The following is a 25,080-nucleotide window of genomic DNA, read 5'->3' on the forward strand; positions in this document are numbered from 1 at the left end:
AGGTCCTTTTACCTGATACCCTCAGCATTGTTTCTAGATTGTCATTTGTCCTTTGGATAAATGACAGTCTGTCCTTTGGATAAATAAGTTTCTGCTTGTTGTGCTCTCCAGGAAAACACTGACTGGCTTGTAAGTAACTGGCTGTTCAGGTGGAAAGAGCTCTTAAGAAAAATGCTCCACTTGAACTGGAGTAGAAGGATAGCAATCCCTCAGACCCTGACTCTGAGATCTAAGCATGAATAACCAATGTATGTACAGCTCTGCTTGGTTCAGCTCAAACTCTTTCAGCCCTAAATAAATGATATTCTTTATACTGTGAATGCTGTCCCCTTGTGCTTTGCTGTGCAGCAGTTTGGCTGTTTATACTCCCAACAGACATCACACTGTGCTCGTACCTTACTGATGTTCTGGGACTGGGAGCCCTTTGTGAAACTACTTGAATCAATACAAGGCATTTGCTGCTCCAGAGGATAAATGCTCACATAGTTTGAGGGACAAAAGTGTTCTGAAAACCAGCTTTAGTTTCACAGGACATATGGCAAGAGATGTAGATACTTAGCTCACAACAACTATTTAAAACTTGGTGCTGATATTTTGGTGTTGAAGCAGTAAGCATGTCTGTCAAATGTCAGTATCTGTATTTGACAGCAACTTCTTTTTTTTTCCTCCTCCTCCTGCTTCCCCAGTCTCATTTGGCTTCAAAGAACCAAATGCTGCGTTGCCTTTCATGTTTTGATAACTTGTGTTGAGGAGAACACCCACCCTTCATGCTCTAGAAGTAATTAACTGTAAAGCTGTCAACAGCAGTTAAAAGGGGAGTGTATGCAAAAGATGAGGGAGTTTTTAAAGGGAGCAGCAGCTATTCCATGTTTAGTGCTAAAAGCACGGTGGCATCTGGGCTGATACCACGGGGCCAGCAGCTACATATCAGTCCTAGGTGAGAGAAGGGGTTCCCTCTGACCAAGTGCAAGTAGCTGGGAGCCAGTTGGGAGTCCGTGGGCCGCTGTGTGTGTGATCCCAGTGGGTGGGATCACACTGCACACCTGTGGACATGGCAGTGTCCGGGAGTGAGTGTGGAGCACAGGGCTGGAGCGCGGGGTGACTGGGCAGCGAGGCTGGCGATGCGTGCAGGCTGAGATGAATGGAAGGTGAGGAGGGGACAAGCCAGCAGGTTTTGTAGTAAGTTGTACAACAGGCTACAAACCATGTGCAGGATCATGCCTGTGTCAATTCTGCCTTTTGGTGAAGCTGCCAGATAGTCTGGCCTTTCAGCCTGGTGCCTACAAATTGGGGGAATTGGGGTGGGTTTACTTTTTTTATGTGAATGTGTTACTTGTTTCTTCTCCTTCATAGTATGTAGGATAGGGCCTCAGTGGAAATGTATACCATTCATACAGTCTTTAGTTGTACAAATTTCAATTCCAATGCATAACCTATATAATTCAAGTGCAAACTATATGTGGGAAATTTTTATGCCCCTGCCTGCTGTGCTGTTTATAGCACTTGCTGTGCAGTATAAAGGCAGGGCAACAGATGAGAAAAAAAATCCTGAGTTGTAAGAGAAAAGGTGGAAATACTTTGAGCTAAGGTTTTGCTGAGGGATGAGCTACTACATGTGGAGGTGGTGATTTTCTTGGAGCTAAAATGTGTTCCAAGACAGTGATTACACTCTTGGCTCTCTTGACTGTGTCAGCTCTGCCCTCCTTGAGCCCCCGGCACTCCAGGAGGCAGAGCAGGTCCTCAGCAACCTCCTGCATCTTTTGGATGCTGAGTAATGGTGGGCACAAAGATACAGAAGCTCAGTTACCTCAGTTTGCTGTGGAGTACTACAAGAATGCTTCAGCCAGTAGCTTCTCTCATGTACTTCTCATGGTGGTCTTAAACACAGCTATGAAGTTAGGCACTGCTGATTAGTTACTGCTTGATCTCCCTTTCTCTTCTTTCTTGAAGTAAAAAGCCTGAAGTTCCTCCTGCTACAGTTGTATGTGAAACAAGAAGTGAATAAATCCTTGAATGTGAAGGTATCATCTCTCAGGTCTGCACTGAAGCTCCAGGAGAGCTGTGGCGAGGAGGCAGTGCAGGGACAGAGCAGTGAGGCAGCCCAGCCTTGCCCCACTTTGCTTCCACATGCTTGGCAAACATTAGCAATCCTCTTCTCCTTGCACTCCACCTTCCCCAGGGTGCTGAGGGCTACAGGGTGAAATGGGGATAGAAGGCAGTGGCAGCTTCTGCCAGGGAGCAAAGGACAAAAAAAAGACATGTTGAATTAGTTGATTTTTGTGTCTAGGCATTCTTGGAACTGGATTAAATCCCCAGTATGGTGTGTGGCTGCTGTAACAGCTGCTCTTATTTTGCTCTGTGTCCATCTCCAGATGCTGTTTCTATCCCTTGTGGTTAAAATCTTAATGATTTCATGCTTACTATTATGTTATGACCCCAGACTGCAGGCTCCACGTTGAATCTTTCTCTTGTGTTCCCCAGCTCATGGCCAGTTAAATGTCAGAGATGGTTTTCTTTCTTTCTTTCTTGTCTGTCTATGAGAGTGAAGCCCTTAACTTGTCTAAATGGTGTGTGTTTCTATTCACAGACTGACGGTGGAGTGTAAGTGACAGTGAGTGCCCTCAGAGGCAGCTCCCTTTCTGGACTGTTCACTGCACAGCTCTGCCTGTGAGAGGGCCCTGCTTTCCGGGCATCCACAGGACCTGAGGGCAGCCCCATGGGCAGACCAGCTTCTCATTGTCCAGCAATGCTGTCCCATTGCTGTGACTCATCCCTGGTATCCAGTTACCACTTGCACACTAAAAACTGCCAATTTACTGTCAGACTGCACAGCACGAGTCTGTAGTGATGGCTCTTTGTGGCCCATGTTGTGCCAAGTAGCAGCTGGTAAAGCACAGGGCAGCACTGTTTGCCAGCTGCCAGTGCTAAAGTGCAGCAAATGCCAGGACACGGCCTTGTGTCAGCCCTGCGGTTCACAAGGGAGGCCTGCTAGTGGGATGAAACCTCTGGATTCTCTTGGTGAGCTCAGGCACTGACTTTAAGCATAACGAGTCCTTTGGCTGGTGAGAATCCAGAGTCATCTTAGAGAAGTAAAGACTGATGAGAACAAGACATTAAGAGCACCTCACCTTACTGTCACCATCAGTCAGAAAGAGAGTGGGACTGGGGGTTTTGTGGCTTTCTTAGGTTTGTTTGGTTTGGGTTTTTTTTTTTTTTTTGAAAGCATTCTGAGCAGAGGGAAGATGTTTGTCATTTCCTAATAGGTTTAGGTCTAAAACAAGCATGGCAGTTCTGAACATGTACGGTAGCTGAGCAGAAGCTTGAAGAGTAATATATTTTGGGCAGCAGAGCCCCTTTACAGGGAAACCAGATGTGTGAGTGAAGGTTAAGTCGCATTCAACTTAGTCACTTTAAGTGCTACAGATAAATAAAATAATCCTTGCACATGGTGAATTATGACTGAATGATCTATAAAATTTTAAATTAACTTGTTTTCTTGTAATGAACTACCATTAACAAATACCACAACTTACATTTTTTTTGTTTATCAAGATCTGAAGTTCTCTTTTGCTTGCTTGTGCTCTTTCGCACATGGGTCTGTTGAAAGTCAGCAGAATTCCCTTCCCGTGGCACACAGAGCTGTGCACGCCTGTGCCTCTAACACCCATCTGTGTCCAGCCTGAGGCTCTTCCTTCATGAGATGTCATAGGCAAATAAGTTGATGTGGAGGTGTGGGAGCATCAAATGCACCTTTCATCCAAGGTCTCTTTCATGATGCTACACCAGTACAGATCTTCAGGCCGAGCCACAAACAGCTTTAACTGTGTTTGTTTTGCAGCTTCTGTTGGTGTCAGATGGATGATCGGGGTTACAGAAATTAACAAGGGCTCCACCTATGGCAACAATGACAACAAGCAGAAACAAAAGTAGCACCTTCAGAGACTGCTTCAATCCAGAGGGAACAAATGCAACTGCTGAAAACTCTTAAGTGCATATCACAGTTCTTCAAGTGAGATCAGAGGATGAATAATTGCTGTGCATATCTGAATTTGTGCTCCTGTTGTTTTCCTCTGGGGTTTGGGCTGGATGACATGCTGGAAAGATGCACTCCTTCGTATACTCTCAACAACAGATTTGCACATGTGTGGTTGGTTTGTTTTCCTATGAAGTGTCTTAAGTTTTGAAGAAAAAAAAAAATTCCAGCGTGCTTGTATGAAGAGACTCTACCTGGAAACTAACCAGAGGTACAAGCTTTAATGTCAGAAGATTGTTACAAGATGATTAAACTTGATAGTTGTGTAGCTCACACAGTTTAACAACCATAATCTGTCAGTGTTTAAATACAGTACAGCAGGATGCTGTGCTTGGTTATAGCAGTATTGGACTGAAGCAGCTCTGCTGAACTGGCAGAACTACAGTGGAGTTTTTGTACATCTTGAACTTATTCCCACAGTGTGCACTACATGGGTCCTTCAAAACTTCAGCCAGACCCTGGACATGCAGACATCGGAGCCTGGCAGTAGCAGAACCTGGATTAGAATTTGGCCTTGTGGCCTGAGCAGAGCTAAGTTACCCATTGCCCTCTCTTTCCCCAGGCCATACATCTGAGGGATAGCTGAAACTTGTAGTTCTTCAGAATAAATGTAATTTTTAATTTGGAAAAATTGAAGTAGTAAAATGCCTTTTGGCTTTAAATGCTACTTAAAATTCCAGGCCATCCTAACAATTTCAGAAAGAAAATAACTGGGCATGGTGTAGTGGAATAATGCAAAGTGTGCAGAATGTATGCCCCATACCCATACTGTTGTGATCCTAATTAACCTGCTTGTCTGTCTTTTCTGATAAATTAGTTTACTTGGTGCCTCATAACAGCCAGCCTGAAGTAATAGTAAATTATTTTCTTCTGAGGAGGAGGGGGAACTAGGAGAGAGACCTAGGACAGTGGGTATGGCTGATTTTTTTGTCTGTCTTGATATGACACCCCTCTGAATTAAATAAAACTAGAATCAAGCTCTGAGGAAAGAGACATGACATTCCCAGCATTGATTTCGGGGCAGCTGCCCCCTGTTTTTAAACTTCCAGAGTTAAGGATCTGCAGGTAACTCGAAATAACTTGTTTAAAGCAGAAAAAAAAAAAAAAGGAAAAGTGGGGACATTAACTAACAGCAAATATGATTGGAAAAAAAATCACAATTTTTTTAAAGTCTACAGATCCTGACATTGAGCAGTAGCAGTTGTGGTTGACAGTTTCAAAGATAGTCCATATTCACTCAGCACAGAGCTAAACCATGATAGTCTTTAGTGAGGAAAGTGAGTAGTCTTACTCTAGCAGCTGGTATAAAAACATTGCTCTTTTCATGTAGTAAGACTGAGGCCAGAAGAAAGAGGCTAATACAACAATATGAATCACTCCATGAAATATGTATTTGTTATTCAGTACATCAGATAATCTAGAAACTCACCTTTTTAATGTGCAGCACCTAAAAAGGTGAAGTAATGCTTTTAGCATGGAGCAATAAGTGAAGTTTAGGGATAGTGGAGGCAGTAACATTTCCAAGATGAAGGAAGGCATAGGCAGTGTGAGAGACTGCTCTCAGGGGCTTTTTGCCTCAACATCTTGTGTATACATGCATTCCCTATGTTCTGAAGCTTTCGGGAGCATCTCGTTCAATGTCATGAACAGAAACATGGGCTCAGATGTTTTTAGAGCCCAAGAGTAGAAAATACTGTAATGTTTACAAATACTGTAATGTTTAGAGTGCCCTGTAACACTCTTACTGAGTATTGCATCTTGTAGTAATGATCAGGCATATTACAAGGCAGACCTGAAGCCACTGTACACAAGAGCTGGAAAACAGCTGGGAGGGGAGAAAGGAAAGGCCTCTCCAGGGTAGCATTTTACTGTGAACATTACCTGGCAGGCCCAGTGGCCTTTTCTCAGGGTGGGAAGTGAGCAGTTCTGAGCAGCAAATACATAGTCCTGGAGTAACAGGCTCTTGTGTCTTCCTGAGAGCCACAGACTTAACATGCAGTAAAGAAGACATCTGGCATTCCTTATGAATCTTAGTCCTTTCCTCTCCAGCTGTGTGCAGTGCCCTTCTCCCAGAGGAAAGTACCAAACAAGTAAATATTTCTGAAAGAGTACTAAGATGATTTTATACCCATTTCCCTGGGACCAACTCTTAGAACAGGCTGAAGGCCAAACATGCCACTCCTGGATCCATCCTCCTAAGCACTTGTGCAAGCCCTGGCACACCACTGAGGCCCTTCCAGCACTCACTGACAGAGAAAGCTTAATGGTCCTTGCCAAAGTTAAACTTCTCCAGTTCACTGTATTAAAAGAATGACATAGGTTATTAGGAAGCAGTGTTTGCCCCTCATCCCCACAAGCAACTGTATGTTCTAAGACTGCCTTAACAAAATTAGTCTTAATGTTTGTTTATACAAAAATAAAATTATAAAAAGCTAATATGCAGTGAATGAGTTTTCTTTTGGTTGGCAAGAAAAAAGTGGTAAGTTTGTCACCTTTATCTTGACTCCTAAAAGCTGTCCACAGTCACTGTTTGTGCTGAAGGGCACCGAAATAAGGCAAGTGAGGACACAACTCAGATACTTCTGTTACACTGCAAAGTGAAGCACACTGTAAGCTGGGGGGACACTTTTACTTCAGGTACTTTCATAGTCCTTTACTGAGGATGACAACATACTTCCCCTCCTATCACACAACTGACGATAGAGCACTGAAAATAGGGGAAAGTCTTTGTTTAAATTTATATTTTTTGAGAGCCTAAATACATGCACAGATGACATGCACAGCAAGGCTCATACTTTATCTAGATAGAAATGTCAGATTTTTTGGTACCTCCTTAACAACTCACACTACACCTGTGATTAATCAAGGATTTGTGGATTAAGATGAGAGACAAGACACTAGAATATAAAAACAAATATTTAAAGCAAGTTTTAAATTACCTATTTTAAATCTAAAGCTCTAACAAGAATATATAAACTTGCATTAATGATTACAAGTAACAGTTTTAAGTCACCTGTTTGTAATAGCAAGTAAAAAAAAAATCAACTAGATCATGTACTGCAGGCTTTTTCTTCCAATTGGTAACCACTTCTAATCTCTCTTCCTTTTCTGAGGTTGATGACAACTGAGGTGTGGTGGGGAAATGAAAGCCCAGAATCAGAAGTCAGTTTTTGAAAAGTAACAGTAGGTTCTTGGTTTTGCCAAGCAGAGCACAAGAATCAGCTTGTAGAGTTCTCTTCTAAAAGACAAAAATGTCATGCAGAGCACTCCCTATTCACAGTGCATACATTCAAGAAGAAGTTACCCCTTAGCTAAAAGGTAGTGTCAGGAACTGCCCATTACCCTCTTTTCTCAGAAGGCAATGAAAGGGGGAACCTTAACTTCTGTTGTGTAAGATGCATCTCACAGTACTCATCTTGAAACTTGACAAGACATTGCCTATTACAATAAAAGAGCAGCTTATTCCAGTTAGGACAGCTTAGCAGTCTTATCCCAGTGTTGCAAAAAAGTTTAAAATGTGGCACAGTCCCACATTTATTTTTGTAAGAAAAACCCTTCACCAACATCTCCTAAAATAAACCATTTATTGAGAAAAACCGTTTTGTTTTTTTTTTTTAATTTCATTCATCAGCCTTGTGCATAACAAATCTGAAGCTTGCCAAAAACAAATAAACAAAAACCCCAGTAAAAGTTCACAGTCAGTGCACTCAGATTAAAAAACAAGGTCCATAACACCTGATGTAACACTACAGCATTTTTCTGAACCTAGAGAGTTCAAAAATACTACATATTAACAATACGAGTTCTCAATCAAATGAGAAACAGGAGAAGGAACAAAAAGGGTATGGTCCATATACAGTAGTAATGGCACTTTCACTGAAACATGCAGCTTCTTCCAACTTGCAGACACGTCACATGAGCAACATGTGCCAAGTAAAATGTACAGGAGCAGCAGAGGAAGTGACACTGTCACTTGTGCAGTCTTTGTTAAGGTCAACTTTTATACTGTTTCTCAGCACAGTCTTTATGTAAATATTACATACAGTAGTGATTCAAATCTTGTCAGAATAGAAAAGGCCAGAGATTGAGTAACTTCATTCTTCGTCTGTGCAAACCTGTGAAGGAAGCAAAAGGCAATTACTTTAGCCACCTCCCTCGTGCAGCAAGATGATAATGGATCCATTTCTTTAGCACCTTCACATCTTTGAAGTTTTTTTCTCTCCCTTGTTCCACAGTAATGCATTACAAGTGTTTGTATGGGAGTACTGACATTCCCACTGTTAACTGCATCCTTTAGGTGCCTAAAGCAGTGTCCGCCTCTGATGGATGGGATCTGCTACAGCTGCACTGATGAGGGATGGGTGATGATGCCAAACACACTGATACTGAACCAGAACACCAAAGTGATCAACTTTATGCTGGAAAATGAGACAGAATTCAATAACCTACTGCACTCCTATTTCATAAAAAAACAAGTTATTAATACAGCTCAATTTGTAGCTGTGAATATTTGCTTGTTCTTAAGGAAGGCATCACACCATAGTTCATGGAAGAACTGAAGACTGTTACAGCAGCTGCCAGATAAAACATTCAGTATGAATGTTTTAAGTAAGAACTTAAAAGAAAAGCAGCTCTTTGCACAGAAGAATGGGAGAGTTCTCAAGCACATGCTGGTTACACTTTTTATGGAGGGGCCCTTATCTCTAAAAACCTGTGCACTTGTACTTGCTGAAGTTTTTGCTGCAAAGCCCTTTAGATCTAATTAGTTGAAGCCTGACTTGCCTTTTTAACATAATGCATTTCAAAACAGCAGTCAAAGTTTATTGCACATCCTATAGGCAACATGCTTGCTGAAAACAACCCTGTGTGATTCTGGAAAATTGCCAATCAATTTTTCCTGGACAGCATCAATTTGCTAGCAGCCCCTCACCATGGTACCAACCTCTGTGGCATCACTGAGAACAAAGAAGCCAACTAAAAGCTGTTCCCCATTCCCATCTGCAGTTTTTGTAGCCAAAGTCATCAGACAAACCTTGACAAAAGGATGATCGAGAAGCTGGCTGGCCGTCCACCTCATCTTTGGGTCACTTTCCAGGCAGTGGCAAAGGAAGTCTTTCCCTTCTGGGCTCACTTTGTCAGGAACAGGAGGTTTATGACCCATCCCCACTTTATACATGATCTGGAAGTTGTGCTCATATTCATGCCAAGGCCTCTGCAATAAGTGACAGCATTGCTAAGTGCAAGCATTAGTAAACAACTTGCTGCCCACTACAGCATGTATTTCTGTGCTCCAGGAAATAAAAACCATCCCAGTCCTTTCAGACATGAGTGTGACAAACTGCTGAGACCAGAATTTGCAGAAAAACTGGCAAGAACAGTTTGCTTTTCATCAATACATGAAACATTGTTACCTTGCCCGTGACCATCTCTATGACAACACAGCCCAGGCTCCAGATGTCTGCTGCACGTCCATGCCCTTCTCCTTTAGCTCTCGTGATTACTTCTGGAGCCATGTATGCTTTGAAACAACATATATGATGCCATCAGTTCATACAGCAGAAGGAACCATATACATCAAATGACTGACTGGGAAAACCAAATACTTTCTTAAATATCCAATGAATTACTACTCAGGTTTTCTTGCTAAGTTTTGCCATTTGCTGGTTTCTTGGTTTTTGACATGTTTTCAGCACAACTGTCTTTCACTTTGAAAAGCGATACTGAAAATGCTGTTACAGTACATGCTTTCAGTGACTGCCATTTTCTGAAAATCTGTTAAGCAGCTGTTTGGTGAAAAGTACTGTTCCAGACTGCAGCCTTATTGAGAAAAATACAACCCCAGAAAACACATGCTCCAGCATCTCTATAGTTACAGACAAACACCATTTTAACTCTCACATTATATCATTCACTCATTGTTTTGGTTTCTGGATGTAAAGCACAAAACTAGCTAAGGTAAAATCAAGTTTCCCTGAAACACATGGTTTTATTCCAGGCTCCTAGCAGATGTATCTTCATGGTAACTAGACAAGTACCTGCCTAGCACAAGCTTCCTCACCTGCAGTCCCCAAGGTACTGTTCACTTCTCCAGGCATTGTTTGGGTATTGTTCTTCAGCTTCACTGAGCAGCCAAAGTCTCCTAGTTTAATCAGTCCAGATGAGGTAAGAAAGATGTTGGCTCCTAGGAAACACAATGAAACATGGGACACACTTGTTTAAACCAGAGATGAATTTGAGGATGTCTCAATATAGCCTTGGAGGTTGCAATGGATAATAGCTGAATTCACATTTAGATCTTAATTAGTGTGGAATATGACAGCATTAAAGATGTCATATGGGTGGGCTTGTGCTAACATGAATAGTACTGGAAGTTGACAAGTGTTCAAACAAAAAAAAACCAAAAAAAAAAAAAAAAAAAGTATTACGGGCAAATTAAACAGCTTTCCAGCTTTCCATACAAGCTCGTTACAAGAAATGATTCCTTCAGGAATTCCAGTGCTTCTCCTTGTGATCACTAAACTCAGAAGAAAGTCTGAAAGCACTAAACTCTGCTTCCTGGCAGAGGCCATTGCTGTGTCCCTCCCACTAGTACCTCTTCAGTTCTTCTGAGTCAAGACAGATGATATCATACTTGCCAATAAAAATAGTGTGGCCAGCAGGACAAAGGAAGGGATCATCCTCCTGTACTGTGCTCTGGTGAGGCTGCACCTCAAGCTCTGCATCCAGCTCTGGACCCCTCACTACAAGAAGGACACTGAGGTGCTGGAGCCCGTTCAGAGAAGGGCACCAGAGTCGGTGAAGGGTGTGGAGCACAAGTCCTCTGAGGAGTGACTGAGGGAGCTGGGGGTGTTTAGCCTGGAAAAAAGGAGGCTCAGAGGAGACATTATTGCTCCCTACAACTGCCTGAAAGGAGGAAGTAACCAGGTGGGGGTCTGCCTCTTCTACCAGGCAACCAGGGACAGGACAAGAGCAAATGGCCTCAAACTGCACTAGGAGAGGTTCAGGTTGGACATCAGGAGGAATTCCTTCACTGAAAGAGTGGTCAGGCATTGTAACAGGCTGCCCCGGGAGGTGGCGGAGTCACCGTCCCTGTAAGTGTGGCATGGCAAGTGTACCATTGGCATGGCAGTGCCATGGTTTGGTGGTCTGACATAGTGGTGGTTTGTCCAAGATTGGACTCAATCTTGGAGGTCTCTTCCAACCTTAATGACCCTATGGTCACAGTTGACTTGCAAAACAGAGTTTAGAGCATTTTATTACTTATACTACCAAGTGCCTGCTCCTATTGCACTTTACTTCCAGAGTAATTTCTGGAGTAGGACTACCATTAAAATAACTTGCCATACTGGCAGCTTACACTAGAACAAACTTCCCTAGCATAGTTAAAAATCTCCAAGGGAAATCTGCAAGTGGCTTCAAGTGAGTTCTTCAACAGAACAATACAAAATAAACCAAGTGATTTTGACAATCTGTGGTTTTCTTTCATTCAACATCCTGCCAAAATATTCATTTTGACAGCAACAGAAAACCGGTAGAGCAAAAGAAGCTCCTTATGTCAGGCCACATTCTGGACTCTTCAAGTACCACAATGAAGCACAAATAGGTTGCAAGTATCACCTGGCAGAAATAGAGCTTCAGCTGTGGTCTTCCTTGAGCAAAGATAGATAACAGGAGTAGGCAGATGTTGGGGATTTCACTACACATAAACCTCTTCCCATGTCACACAAAATATTAATTCAAAAATGGCTCATCTCAATGGAACCTTCCACAGTTTCTCACTTTTGTTCCACTTTGATCAGTGCAGAAATTCTTGGCTGCTCCTCCTTTGTGTTAATAGCCTTAGCTATTAACACAAAGTTTAGTTAATAGCCTTTTCCCATTCACTTGGTTGGGCATCCCCAACCAATATCAAGATAGTCATAAAGAATACAAAGAATCTTCAAAAAGCTCAATTCAAAAAAAGGCAGTGCAGGTCAATGATGCCAAAACCCTGCCCACTTCTCAAAGGACTGACTACTCTGACAATAGTTGATGACTGCTTAGTCCAAGAGGTGTTACATAGAACTGCAACTGATGAGTGAGCAAAATCATTAACAGAAGTAAATTCCAACCTTTAGTTACTGTAGATTTTTACAAGTCCTGAAAGAATTAATATTCAGGGAATACAGCTTATCGCCACATTGTGTGCAATGGTTTTCCACTTCTGGCATTCGGATGCTTGGACGTCCTCCAGAATTCTTTCACTGGATTCTGTAGTTTGCCATCAGTGGCACCTAAGTTCAGAGTCACTCTGCAATCACAGGTGTCTGTAACAGAGTTGAGTAGACCATCCCTCAGCTCCTTCAATGAAGGATCCAGAAAGACACAAAGCAGTACAAGAAGGCTGCTTGATGGGACACTAAGTATGGACAATGCATTAGGAGAGTGACAGCTTCTTCTTCCTTTGAACTGTCAACTGCTTTTCCAATGTTTTCAAGCAGTTGCTTGTCAGATAGAAAGTAGGTGCACTTAGCCTGAAAAAAGAGCTTAGGAAAAACAGTCCTCACTAGCAACCAATTTTTCAAGGATGTTCTGGAAACTTGTGTTTCCATTCCTCAAGAAAGCAACATGAATATTTCACAGAAGGCTACAAAGTGTTTCCAACTACAACAGTGCTGAAGTACAACAATATATCTTCTGACAGAATTTAGGCTACTGGAATAGTTTTGTTTAATACAGTTCAAAATCTTCTTCCAAGGCCTTGCAAACTAGACTTAATCCCTTTTAATGAGAACTAATGACAATTTAGCCTAAGTATTGCCATGAAAGCTCCTGTGAGCCTTTTTCCTGAAAGCACTTGGAACTGTCAAATGGAATAAGGCACTGAATCAAAGTTTCAGCAAGAATCCCAAGATAACACATGAAGACTCATGTTGCAGACACTTTCTGTCAGCTTCCACTGATGTGGTATCACTGGAGCTTGTTTTGTAAACTGCTTGTTCAAAAACCAAGACCAGACTGCAGGAGGAGTCTGTAAAAGCAGTAAATGAAACCTGCACAGAGCCAGCAGGACCCATGTAAGAGCAGAAAAGAGGTCAGTACTTTGAAGATGTCTGATGCTTTTTTACCTTTGACAGTTAACACTACTGGGAATAACGAAACTCCTACACATCCACATGCTTAACAGGCAAAATACAACCAAAGACTATGAGTAAAATGGCAGAAAGAGACCACCCCCATCTTTTCCTTCTCTCCCCCTACACGTGCACTGTCTGAAGCACCATCACTGGATGCACTTGGCAGAGGCAGGAGGTTGCCCAGTTGTGCACAGCCCTCCTGTGGTTACACCACAGGTCCTCCTGGGTACACTGTGAAGAGAATGTGTCAAAAGCCACATTCCTGCTAGAGCATCCCAAACCTAAAGCATTTAAACTCAAGTTTCATGCCCTGTACCTCTGCCAAATCAGCCCCGTAGTAAGAGCAGTGAAAACTGCACCAGCATAATAGTCCAAAGGTTTTGATGGAAATCCTGTGAGTCCATGGAGCAGTACAAAAAGCCCCACTAATGGCTGTGCTGTAATTCCAGAAAAAGAGGCAGCTCAGCCAGTGCTTAAGCAGTGCAGCAGCCAAATTCATTCAAGAAACAAGCAGGACAAATGCTACCCTTGGATGAGAAAATCAGCTGCCGCATACTCTTTTTTCTTAGTCTCAGAGAGCATGACACATGCCCACAGACTCCTGTTGCAGTTTTCCGGCCCTTGCAAAATGACATTCCTTCCTTTGTGCTCATCAGGAAGACAGGATAGCAGAAGTTTTCAGATAACAACAAGATTACAAGAAGACAATAATGCAGTAGCAGTTTGATGAAGACTTTTTTGTATAGGGCATCTCATTCAAGGTTTCTGATTTACTGAAGCTACAGATACAATCTTTTCATTTTCTATATTCATCCAAGCACTCTTCAAGAACATATCCTTCTCTCCTGAAGAGAATCCACCAGGCATGGCCTCATTAATTCCTCTCAATTCTGCACTTAGGAGATAACACCTTTTGAGTGTTGTGTCTTCTTTTTAGGCTCTCCAGCACAAGAGTGACAATGACACACTGGAGCAAACTCAGGACAGTGGCATCAAGATATTCAGAGGGCTGGTGAGACCAGTGTACAAGGAAAGGCTGCAGGATGGGTTTGCTGAGCTTGAAGAAGGGATGCTCGGGGAAGTGTGTGTGCAGGGGATTTACTGCTGTTTTCAGCTGTGTAACGGGAGGATAGCTAGACTCTGGAAACAGACTTTTCCCTCAAAGGCACACTGTGAAATGGTCATGCAGCAATGGACACAACAGCAACCTTTGCAGATTCCAGGGAGCTATCACAAAAAAGCTTTTCACAGTGGGGATAGGTAAGTCATTGGAACAGGGCATCTCCATCCTTGGAGATACACATATATCTCACCTCAACAATGTCCTGAGCAATCTGATCTGATCTGTCATTGGATCTGATACTAAGGCTGGCCCTGTTTAGGGCAGAGGGCTCAGAGATGTGCACAGGTTCACTCCAGCATTAAACATTCCATCATCCTGCATCTCTGACCAGAACTGCTTCCTTAAAAAAAATGAAATAATTCTAACCAAGGAAACTGGGCTTAGCCACAGGAATTAAAATTCAATACCCAGAATAGAGATTAAAAGAGTATCACAAGAGACTATCTCCTGCTACAGACCAGCACCACCTGCTTTTCAAAATGATGCAGATTAAGCAAAAGCATTGCAGCCAAATGTAATAACCAGCCGACATAACCCTCCATCTGCCCTCACCACCACAGGCTGAAAAATATTTTTGGCAGCTGAATCTTGCTTTGTCTTTTACCCACATAGAGCTGGATGCCATAATAGCAACTGAAAGACGACAGTGGCACAAGGGGACACTACTAATCAAAAGTCTATTTTTGAGCACAAGGTATTTGCAGACACCAAGTACAGGTGTCTTGCAGGATACAGATAAACAATCATTATAAGAATTGTTTATCTGCTGCTGAAAGAAACAGATCGACAGTGATGTTAAACAAACTGGCTATGAGAGATCTAGTGTGATCTGACAGCGAGATTTTCATTGGAAAGTAGTTTTAACAGTCTGAATGTCATTCTTCCCTATCAGAAAAATAAGAGTACCAGTCTACTCAAGAGATAAAATTAAAATTAGAGTGTTCTTTACTGCTGTTAGCCTGAAAACTTCGGGATGAATGTTAGCATAAAAGAAGTCAATAAGCAAAAGACTTCCAATGCATCAAGTAACCTTTGTCAAAATACCCTCTGTGGTCTGTGTTTATATTCTGCCATGGAGTTTCAGGAAGGTCTATACACAGATGTGCCTGCAGTGACCCTCTGTCACTCTCAAGAAACACTCCAACATTTGACATAAGGAACCTGTTTCGACAGAAATGCTCTCAGGTAACACAATATTACAGTTCTGTTAAACAGCTTGTCTCACTCCATGCATTTCCCTGAAGAGCAGAAGACCTATTAGGAAATATATACAGATATCAGCAATGACATTGAGCAGCACAAAAGAAATCCCTGTCAGCCAGCCTTGGATTTTGATCACAACGAGCTTCCAGGAGAGCATAATCCAGCTAAGCAGAACCTGGACAAGGAATGATCAAGAAAAGGGCAAAGAGGGAACTGTGAAAAGCACAAAGGGATATCCACAAGATATGGAGAGAAACCTTTGGTGAGTAAGGAGAACCAGAAAAGGTAAGATTGCTGGGGAATGGGAATGAGGGAAAGTGTTTTCTAGGAAAAAAAAAGCCAAAACTGACTCAAGAGTGGCCTACCTGGGTGGAAGGCCTCTGGATCGTAGATAGTTCTTTTCCCAAATGAGAAGCACGAGGCCAAACGACCAAGAGCAACTGGGAACCTCCTACACTGCTGCGGTGATTCAAAACCCTGTGAGCAAGAGGGACATAGAAACCCAGCATCGTTGGGTTGCACTGCCTTGTCACAAAATGAGCATTCACAGGGCATATTGTGTGCATTGCTTCCCCTACCTTCGCCTAAGTTTCCTGCCATCGGTGAGCCAAATATGCCAGACTAACAAAACCAAGATAACCAGACATGGAGGATGTTGTTGGAAGGCACAGAAAAAGAAAAATGAACCTGAAATGAGGACTGACACTGGGTATCTTAAATGCCAAGCCCAACCCCCCTTTGGTTACTGTAGTTTCAGTCTGCTAATTACATACGCAAATGCTGACAGCCAGGCACGAGAAGATAAATGTACAGAAAAAAGCCACTAGATAAAGGGATATCCTAAAATCACTTAAGTTCTTTTAACAACAGCTTTGTTACTAAGTTTAATCAGCCGTTCATCTGAAATTCCAAAACTCTTTGGGAAAATGGAATCACAAGGAAAAGTTCTGATGAACAACTCTAGCACTGTACACTGCCTGCCAGCTCCAGAAAACGCCACTTATTTGCACAGACAAGAAGGAAAACAGCATTACACAACTCAGTACATTAGTGCTAAAAATGCAAGGACTAATAACTGAGTTTAGATAAATCCCCAATAATCTTAACAACCTCCAAGAAAACTATATAAATCATGGGCAAAATTTATGAGTTTGAAATGACAATTGTGAATGTTTTTTACAATCTACACATAAAAGAAAAAGCATGAAACTATTCAATATCTCGTAAACTGAAAAAATTAATAGAAGGCTTTATACAAATAATGGTTGCATAGATAATGCACACTAAATATGCAAATACATGCCCCCATCCTTCCCCCTGCTCTCATCTACAACACTGAAACCACATTACCTTTTTGGTTAACATTACCTTTAATGTCTCGATGAACAATACCATGTTCATGTAGTACATTGATAGCAATCGTGATCTGCTTTGAGTACAGCCTAATGACATGCTCCTGAAGGCCCAGTTTTGATACCTCCTCCAGAGTGCCCTCATCACAGTATTCCATGAAGATGTACATTTCTTCCTGTTTTGGGAAGCAAACCAGATTTCACTGGGTATAATTTTTATCTTTTAAACGCGAAATTAAGATACAGTTTTCCTTACATCCTTCATTATTCATGAAATAAATAACAAAAGTATCATGTAATGTCTTAATGAAAGTATCACTTACCATGAAGTATCTAATATTCTACTGCACAGCTATGGAAACTCTCTGCTACATGCCTATCTGCATCATTTCTGCATAACTGATACTATTCGGTGATATAAAAATACAGTGCTTTGGCATCAAGCAAATGATACTTTGGAAACCTTGCAGGTGTATTACACAGAAATTTATTGTGCAGTTGTGTTTTTTATGTTTTATTACATTTGTATTATGTATAGGATTGTTCCATGTTCCCCAGTTCTGTAATGGTTTCTCCCTGGGTTTTCCCGCCTTTCCCCCACGTGTCCGTTATCCCCAAAAGTGCTAAGTCATCCCCCTGTTTACCCCAGATGCCTGTCTGTCACTCGGTGTCCCTTCCCATCCACCTAGAATCTTCCACCCGGGACGCCGGGTGATTGGTAAAGGACCTGGGACCCTTCCCCTGTCTATCCTTCATTGGATGTACCCCCGTATCCCACCACCCTCAAACCCCTCTGCAGTTTTACCCCATTGGCTGTTCAGATTTCCCCCATTCCATATTTAATTAGTTTGCGCGATTCGTTTCGCGCTTTCTTCTGGCTGGCTCCAGCGCGTTCCGCCCTGCCCGCGCCTTTCTGGCAAATGCCGGCGCGGCACGCCTGGTCCCCTTCAAGTTATTGTATTCCCCGTTGGATTACAATAAACGGAATTCGCCCCCAGAGAAAGACTCTCCTCGTAATTCGCCGTGGGGTCACTGGCTGCTCTCTGGAACTCCGACAGCACTTCCCAAAGCTCGCGAGGGTCCAGCGGGAAGCGCTAGAAACCTGCCCGCACCTCCCCCCAGAAAAGCTAGCCGGGGCTGAGGAAGGGCGTCGGGGAGAGGAGCGTTGGCAATTTATAGAGATTCTTTCCTTATTTAGAGAAGGAGGGAAAAAAGGGGCACGAAATTATGTTTTGGGCTTGTTTTTCTATCCCTGCTCTCTGACTCAGTTCTTGCAGTATCATATGTTAACTGCTTGAAATGGGCAAGTTTTTTGCTTGAACAAGCATACCAACTCTAACTCACTTTAAGGAAAAAATTAGGTTTCTGTTGCCACTCTGTCTCCAAGCCCAGCAGATTTCAAGCAGACTGAATTAATATAAAAAGATGTCAAAGACATCAAAGAGACTTAGAATCTAGTCCAAAAAACCAATGACCTAGTGGCACAGACACCCAAATTTGTGTCTCAAATAGAGAACTGCAGAAAGCAGCCTTTGTCCCCTTCTAAACCAGCAATGGGTCACCAAAACAACTTCTTCCATATTGAGCAAACCAGTCAAATCCAAGCAGCACTTTCCAGCAAGACATGAGGACTTGAGACTCACAAGGGGGAAGAGCATGTGGAAAGCACAGAGCAGTAACAAGCTGAGTATCCCAGCACACAACTCTGGAATCCAACTCCATAGAAAAATACATTTCATTACTTTTGCTGCTCAAGCACAAAAACTTGCTTTTTCCTTTTGAAGAGATGCTATCCAAATTCTAATACTTGTCTGGAATCAAGATTTAAATGCCAGCAGAAGATTTTTCCAGGAATCAACATGATAAAAGTACAACCTTTGCTGCTAAAAGGGACAGGTTTTAGCCTGTCTAGTCTTTATCTACATACAGATATTACCATACCATATATGATATAACTTGCTTTTAGACCTTTGCTGCTAAAAGGGACAGGTTTTAGCCTGTCTAGTCTTTATCTACATACAGAAATTATCATACCATATATGATATAACTTGCTTTTAGACCAGTTCAACAGAGTAGCAGCATAGAATAGTTCCAGCATTACTCACTCTATTCACTTATTTTAAGCCTCCTCTGTTTATGTACCAGTTCCAAAGTCTCTTCTATGTTTCAGAGACCTCAATATCCAGAGGAAAAAAGACACATTGCTATTCACAGAGGTAACCTGACTAAAACCTCCAATAATGCAAAGCTTCTTAAAATTTTCACTCTGCCTCATAAAAAAGGCCCAATAATTTATGTTTTCTTACCCTGTGGAGCTCCACACCAAAATAACGAACTAGATTAGGGTGTTTGATGCCTTCAAAAATCTTCAGTTCATCAGCTGTTTCTTTGATGGTTTTGTGATCATTAGGTTGAAATCTTATCTGCAAGAAAGATTTGTCATTATTTTGCTGCTATTTCAAATTAATAAGGAACAAAAAAAGCAAACAACCCATCCCAAACTCAAACGCAACAAAAAGCTTTTATTGTTGTTGTTGTTGTTAAACAGCATATCACACAAAAAGCCTCAAATTACCCCTCTCCATCTCCAAACTCAAACAAATAAAGCACACTAAGCTATTTCTGGAAAACAACCTACACCTATGATGATTTAGAAACTTCAGAAGAGCAAAATTATGTTACTTAAATGTGTCAATACACTCATGTGCACATATACATCTCTTCTGTGCTTGCCTTCTAGTTTAAATGTGGTAGACAGACACAATACAAGAGAATCTGAAAGCAACATTAGAGAGCTATCATTCAACAAAGATTTTCTGCCAGGTACTTCATCACCAGAGTCTAAGTGATCTCTTTGAGGAGTTTATTCAATGAGAATGAGGCAACTGCAAAGAAAAGGTGAGGCATGAAACAAATATAATCAAAAGTTTTGATGAAAGAAACAGGTTATCATTACTTCTACAATATGCTGTGATGGACTGTTCAATGACAATAAACATCATCAGCTATTCTGAAAAACTGATTTAAGTCTTCTAACCATGCAAAGATAAGCAAGATGAATAGCAAGTTATGGAAGATGCTACTTTTACCATATTGTTAGAAAACTGAAGCTTCATTAATTGAGTACAGGACAACTGTTAAAGAAATAAATGCACATATATTGCCTTCAGTTGCTAGGATGTTATGATTGTTATATTCTGTGTAACAATTCCAGGATTACAGTTTGTACTCAAGCAGTGGTATAATTAAATATATGAAGATTACAAAAAGGTGACAAATGATATTCAAGTATTTTACATATTCCCTAATGCATAGGTTCAATACTATGTATTTGTAGTAAAGCTTGTCCATTATAATCTGAAGTCATTTTAATGACACTGTGGTTGAGGTAATACAACCAGAGTGTCCTTGGTGCAAGGGCAGGGGAATGCAGTATTCTCAACCAGTTAAAAAAAAAAAAATCAATAAATCTATCTTCCCCCAAGTTATTCTTAAAGAAATCCAGAAAAGTCTTTTATTTGGAAGTTGCAAAGAGTTTTCATTCAAGCCTAGTGAAACAAACATCTCCCAAACAAGATCTATTTAGGAGCTTACTTCAGCTTCTGCTAAAGAGAAGATACATACTAATCTATACATACTAAACAGCACCTGCATCTAGAAAGCAACTCTGAATTATAGAAACAGAGTGCAGCTGATGGGGAGGGATGGAAATGTTATTTTATCAGGAGGAGAGAAACACAACAGCAACAAAATCTCAAGTGTTGGTATTAGTCAGTGACTGAGTATGGTACAAGAAGTTAAGCACAAGCTCAGTCTTGCTTTTCTACACCTTGGCACATATATAACCTACACCTCTACACATACATAATGTGTGTATGTGTAAGAACTGGCTCATAAATTGTAACTGCTGCAACATCCAATGGTTGTCACAGTAACTGCTGTGAACACTTAATGTTTGTAGTTGTCTAAAGATGTGGAAATGCATTAAAACTAAACAATAATTTAAAAGAAAAACAACCACGAGGTGTTAGAGGGGAAACAGATCTCTACACCTACACAGCTTTACTTCTATCCTGAAAACTAGATTTCTGTACCCACCAAGTTAGTCAGCAGTTTTGTGACTCAACCTAGCTCACACTACAGGAGAAGGTGAAAAACATCTGATGTCACAATTCCTATCTTTTGCTCTAAGGAATGAAGAAAAAAGTAATAAAATGTGAGAAGAAACAGTGCAAAGTAAAATATAAATTTGTGTACAGTCTTCACTAATGTCTCAAAATTATTTAAAATCTCTTAATGGAAGTTCACATATATTAAGCATTCATTTAAATTCACAACCATCCCATGGGATCACTAAAAGAAAACATTATCCATTTTATAAACATTTAAATTGAAAATTATAAACTGAAAAGCAACTTGAGGAAAAAGCGCTAACAGCAGCTATGGCTACATGAAGAAACAATTTGTCTTCCCATCCTTTCCCCGTTTCTAACAGCAGTGTGCAGAAACCCTCAATACCCCCTACGTCACCCACATTTGGTTTAGGAAAAAAACAAGGGCAGCAGTAACTCTTGTATTCACAGTACTCACTTCCTTCATAGCCATCAGCTCTCCAGTGTCAACACTGATACAGGTATACACCTTCCCATACTGGCCTTCACCTGTGAAGTTAAGTTAAGGAAAATTCAGTACATTGCCTTCAACAAGCAACAGGTACATCAACTGCAATGAGGAAACATCACTGCTTTTTACCTTCCTTTTCGTTTACAACTCCAAGTAGCTTTTAACTGTAACAATACCACATTCATAGCCCTGAGTTCAAGCTGAATGAAAGTAAAAACATTAATCGGCTGACCTGAAAGAAAACTTCTAAAGAACAAATATTTTCTCCCAAAATCCCAAACCAGAGAGTAAAATATGATAATATGGGGGAGACAATAATATTGGTGAATTAAATCCCAGAGTTTCAACTAATTTCCATTCATATATCTGGCTCTTCCAAATGTAGAACTTGAACATTTTATAGGTTTAAACACAAGGAGGTAACACAAGATCATACCTAAGTAATAGTCCTAACCAAGTCCTTCTCCTTATTTCCTGTTATTTGACCAATGAAAATGTCAGTGACCTTCTACATTAAGAAAACCCTAGCCAAAACAATATTTTATATTTTAACGTTTAAGTAAAGTTGACAATACCTATGCAGAGACAGAAGACTTTTAAACACAGTCTTTGATTTCCTTCAAAAATATGAAGTTTGGTATTTTAGCTAGATAAATGAAAGTATAAAGAACATACCAATTTTGTTTCCTCTCTGCCACTTGAAAGTCACTTTTCTCAAACCTACGTGCATGACATTATCGTAAGATTTCGGTGTGTCACAAACTTGGCCAATGATGTTCTTCCTTCTCATCTCTCTGTATCTCCTTTCTTCAAACAACTGAACAGACCTTTGAACAGCTTCCATTGGGGCTTGCTTGGAAGCAGTGTCTAAAGAGAGTGATGAACAATTTCCTTGATTGAGAAATATTCACCATTATATTGTGTTATCTTTTGATATCACATGAAGTAACCAGAGTTAAAACTATTTTATGAGTCTAATTAAGATATAGGAAAAGAATAAGACATTTTAACAAACACATATGAAACTATCACTTACAAATCACATACGAAACTAAGGTAAAATGGGAACAGTGATGCTTTCCTAATCATCTCTTACTTGATTCAAGGAAATCACATTTATGAAATGCAGCACACTTGTCTGCATTTGACCTGCAACTAAGCTCTGAGAGCGGAAATATGTTAGGGTCATAAAAGCACTAAGGAAAGAAAGACAGGTAAGGTTTTGTCTTCAGAAATATGAGAGATTTCTTGAAAGAGCCCTGGCATCTGCTATTTCGAAGATTAAGACATATTAGAAATTCCAGCTCTCAAGTCTTATCATGAAACAGCATCCTAGTGAGTGAGACCAAACAGATCTCAGGGCAGTGTTAGTTCATCCCCTCTTAGTAAAGCACAAAAATTATACATCTGTTACTGCTGACACCAGTAGTCTAACCTGCTCCTGGCAGTCTCCAAAGGATGGAGATGATACTCCCAAACTATATATTCTATTCCCCTACCCACAGTCAATACTAGTTCTGCTATACCAAATATGCCTTGCTATAGTTTTAGATCAAAATCTTTGTCTTATTCACAGTGGACAGTAAAACCAGTTCCCATTACAGCAATCTTCTAGGAATTTTCAAGTTTTCCTTCATTCTTCTTTGTCAGTTTAAACAAACTGAAATTCATTCAGTATTTATGTTCTGAGTTCTAGATTTCAGAGTAAGAATTTGTAATTCTTCCTGTGTTCTGTGTAACACACATAAGGAGGCCAGTTTCCAATGTGGCAGAAACGTTTTTCTCATGTTTCATGAGGTTCTACTCTCACATTCATGTTTGCCACAATATATGCAAACAAGCTTCATGTATTGATCACAGTACAGAAGTGTCTGAAGAGATCAACTTACTTTCAGTTTCATGAAAATGAGTAGTAAGACAGAGAGGAAGGAGCCCCACAATATCCTTAAATTTAGGAGACAGTGTGGACACACACTATTACACACCTAAAATTGGAAAATCCCACACTGGGGAGAGCTCTAGGGAAGTGAGGAAGTGCTTCCTACTGTCATAATTGGGCACTGAATAGGGATAGCAAAGTTCTGCTATTTCTATATAGTAATAAATGAACTCAGTTTTGTAAAACGCTGGTAGTTCCTTTCAGAAACTGAAAGGAATTAACTTTTATAAAGTTTAGTTACTCCTATCTCAAAAAGTAAATCTTGTGATTCTGTTAGCAATATCCCACACCTGCAAACAGGGTTCTATTTTTGATCTTTCCTGTGTATAAAGCTGTGAAAACTTCTTAGCAATCCACAATAAAATCAAACCTTTCAGTACAGCACTAGTCTAACAGACATTATATTACAGTGACTCCTAAACACCTACCTTTGGTCTGGTTGATCAACGTTCTGAGCTCCCAGCTCCGGCGGGATGAACCACTGGAATCTCCTTTTGGATACAATGGCTCTAGAGAAATGTGTGAGGACAAAAGCAGTTTTATCTCGTAGTAAAGATTATGCCACTATTTCCAGAAGAAGCTGAAAAATAGTCCTACATATAGGACTAATAGCCCTACATGTATAGCAACATAAGCTCTTGAAATCAAAACTGACTTCTCTTCAGAAAATAAATTATAAAATAGAATTTCATTTGTATAGAAACAGAGATCTCCTTCCACAACTTAGGGAAGTACTTAAAGCCAGGACACTCAGAATTAAATATGCAAGATATCTGTAGGAAAACAATTTTCTAAGGTTCCTTAGAAAAAGATTTGTATTCATTCCAACCTAAGACACCTTCCTTTTAATATATATACCCAAAAAATGGAATAAGCATGAGGCAGACATATTTTCAACATTTGCTTAAAAACTAACAAAGATGAAAAATATCTCCCACACCTTTTAATATAATTTTTAAGGCATTTCTCTCTATGAAATCCAGTGTGGATGTCCACAATATCAACTCTATTTTGCTTCAGATTTTGTCCTTCCTTTTAATTTGCACAATCAATCTTTCACTGTATTTGTTGCAATAAATATACAGGGGCTGGAGAAACCTGACAGAGAAGCCCTGATCAGGACATCAAGTCACACATACTGTCCCTTCTTCCAGGATTCAAACAACAGCAAGTATTTGTAAAAAGAATACTGCAGGAATAAAGAACTTCACTGTCCTGATAGATCCAGTTCATATCTCATTAACAGTGCTTTGAAATTTACTATCAAGTGGGGTATATAATTCAGAAATCGTATTACTAATTTCATCTTGAACATTGGAACTCAGTAAAGCACCAGGAAATCCCTTCAGATACAATTCAGAAACAATATGAATGGCAAGAGAATAATGAATATATCTGAGAAAAAAAGGACTTCCTGTGACCATATAAGCCCACAAGTTAAAAATCTAAGATTTCTGAATACAATGAGGTGAAAAAATTTTTGGAAAGGGTAAGAGCTGGGAACAGAGAGAAATACGTTAATGACATAAAGCATCTGCACATCCAGGTTACAATTTGTTACTGTGACAATCACCTTCTCGCTCTTCAGTGGGACTGGAGTGACGACTAAGGGATCTGAACTGCAACTCAGCTGCTATTGAAGCAAGTCGATCATTTTCAGGGACACTGGAACCCCTGTTAAAAAGAGCCA

The 25,080-nt window shown here is 40.6% G+C and overlaps 2 protein-coding genes across 18 annotated transcripts in view; one reads left to right on the forward strand and one right to left on the reverse strand.

Annotated features, from left to right (window-relative positions):
- Positions 1–6,469, forward strand: part of AGPAT4 (1-acylglycerol-3-phosphate O-acyltransferase 4) — a 72,030-nt gene extending 65,561 nt beyond the window's left edge. For 3 of the 4 annotated variants that reach the window (XR_003959417.4, XM_030268416.4, XM_030268415.4), the window contains one exon: positions 3,839–6,469. Coding sequence is in view for 2 of the 4 variants with exons in the window: in XM_030268416.4 (XP_030124276.1) it covers positions 3,839–3,930 (92 nt within the window). In the remaining 2 variants the exon portion in view is untranslated. The other variant, XR_012055138.1, reaches the window with a different exon arrangement.
- A 1,131-nt stretch (positions 6,470–7,600) lies between these two features.
- The window catches only part of MAP3K4 (mitogen-activated protein kinase kinase kinase 4), a 65,536-nt gene continuing 48,056 nt past the window's right edge, over positions 7,601–25,080 (reverse strand). For 13 of the 14 annotated variants that reach the window (XM_072927172.1, XM_030268411.4, XM_030268408.4 and 10 more), the window contains 10 exons: positions 24,964–25,064; positions 23,819–23,899; positions 22,127–22,318; positions 21,419–21,489; positions 19,135–19,251; positions 16,844–17,003; positions 10,092–10,214; positions 9,445–9,551; positions 9,066–9,245; positions 7,601–8,148 (listed from right to left, as the gene is read on the reverse strand). In XM_072927172.1, coding sequence (XP_072783273.1) covers positions 8,128–8,148; positions 9,066–9,245; positions 9,445–9,551; positions 10,092–10,214; positions 16,844–17,003; positions 19,135–19,251; positions 21,419–21,489; positions 22,127–22,318; positions 23,819–23,899; positions 24,964–25,064 — 1,153 coding nt within the window. In that variant the 3' untranslated portion in view covers positions 7,601–8,127. Of the gene's footprint in view, positions 8,149–9,065; positions 9,246–9,444; positions 9,552–10,091; positions 10,215–15,840; positions 15,953–16,843; positions 17,004–19,134; positions 19,252–21,418; positions 21,490–22,126; positions 22,319–23,818; positions 23,900–24,963; positions 25,065–25,080 lie in introns of those variants that run through there. The other variant, XR_012055137.1, reaches the window with a different exon arrangement.

The sequence above is a fragment of the Taeniopygia guttata genome, chromosome 3, assembly GCF_048771995.1.
Source record: "Taeniopygia guttata chromosome 3, bTaeGut7.mat, whole genome shotgun sequence".
NCBI classification, from domain to species: domain Eukaryota; kingdom Metazoa; phylum Chordata; class Aves; order Passeriformes; family Estrildidae; genus Taeniopygia; species Taeniopygia guttata.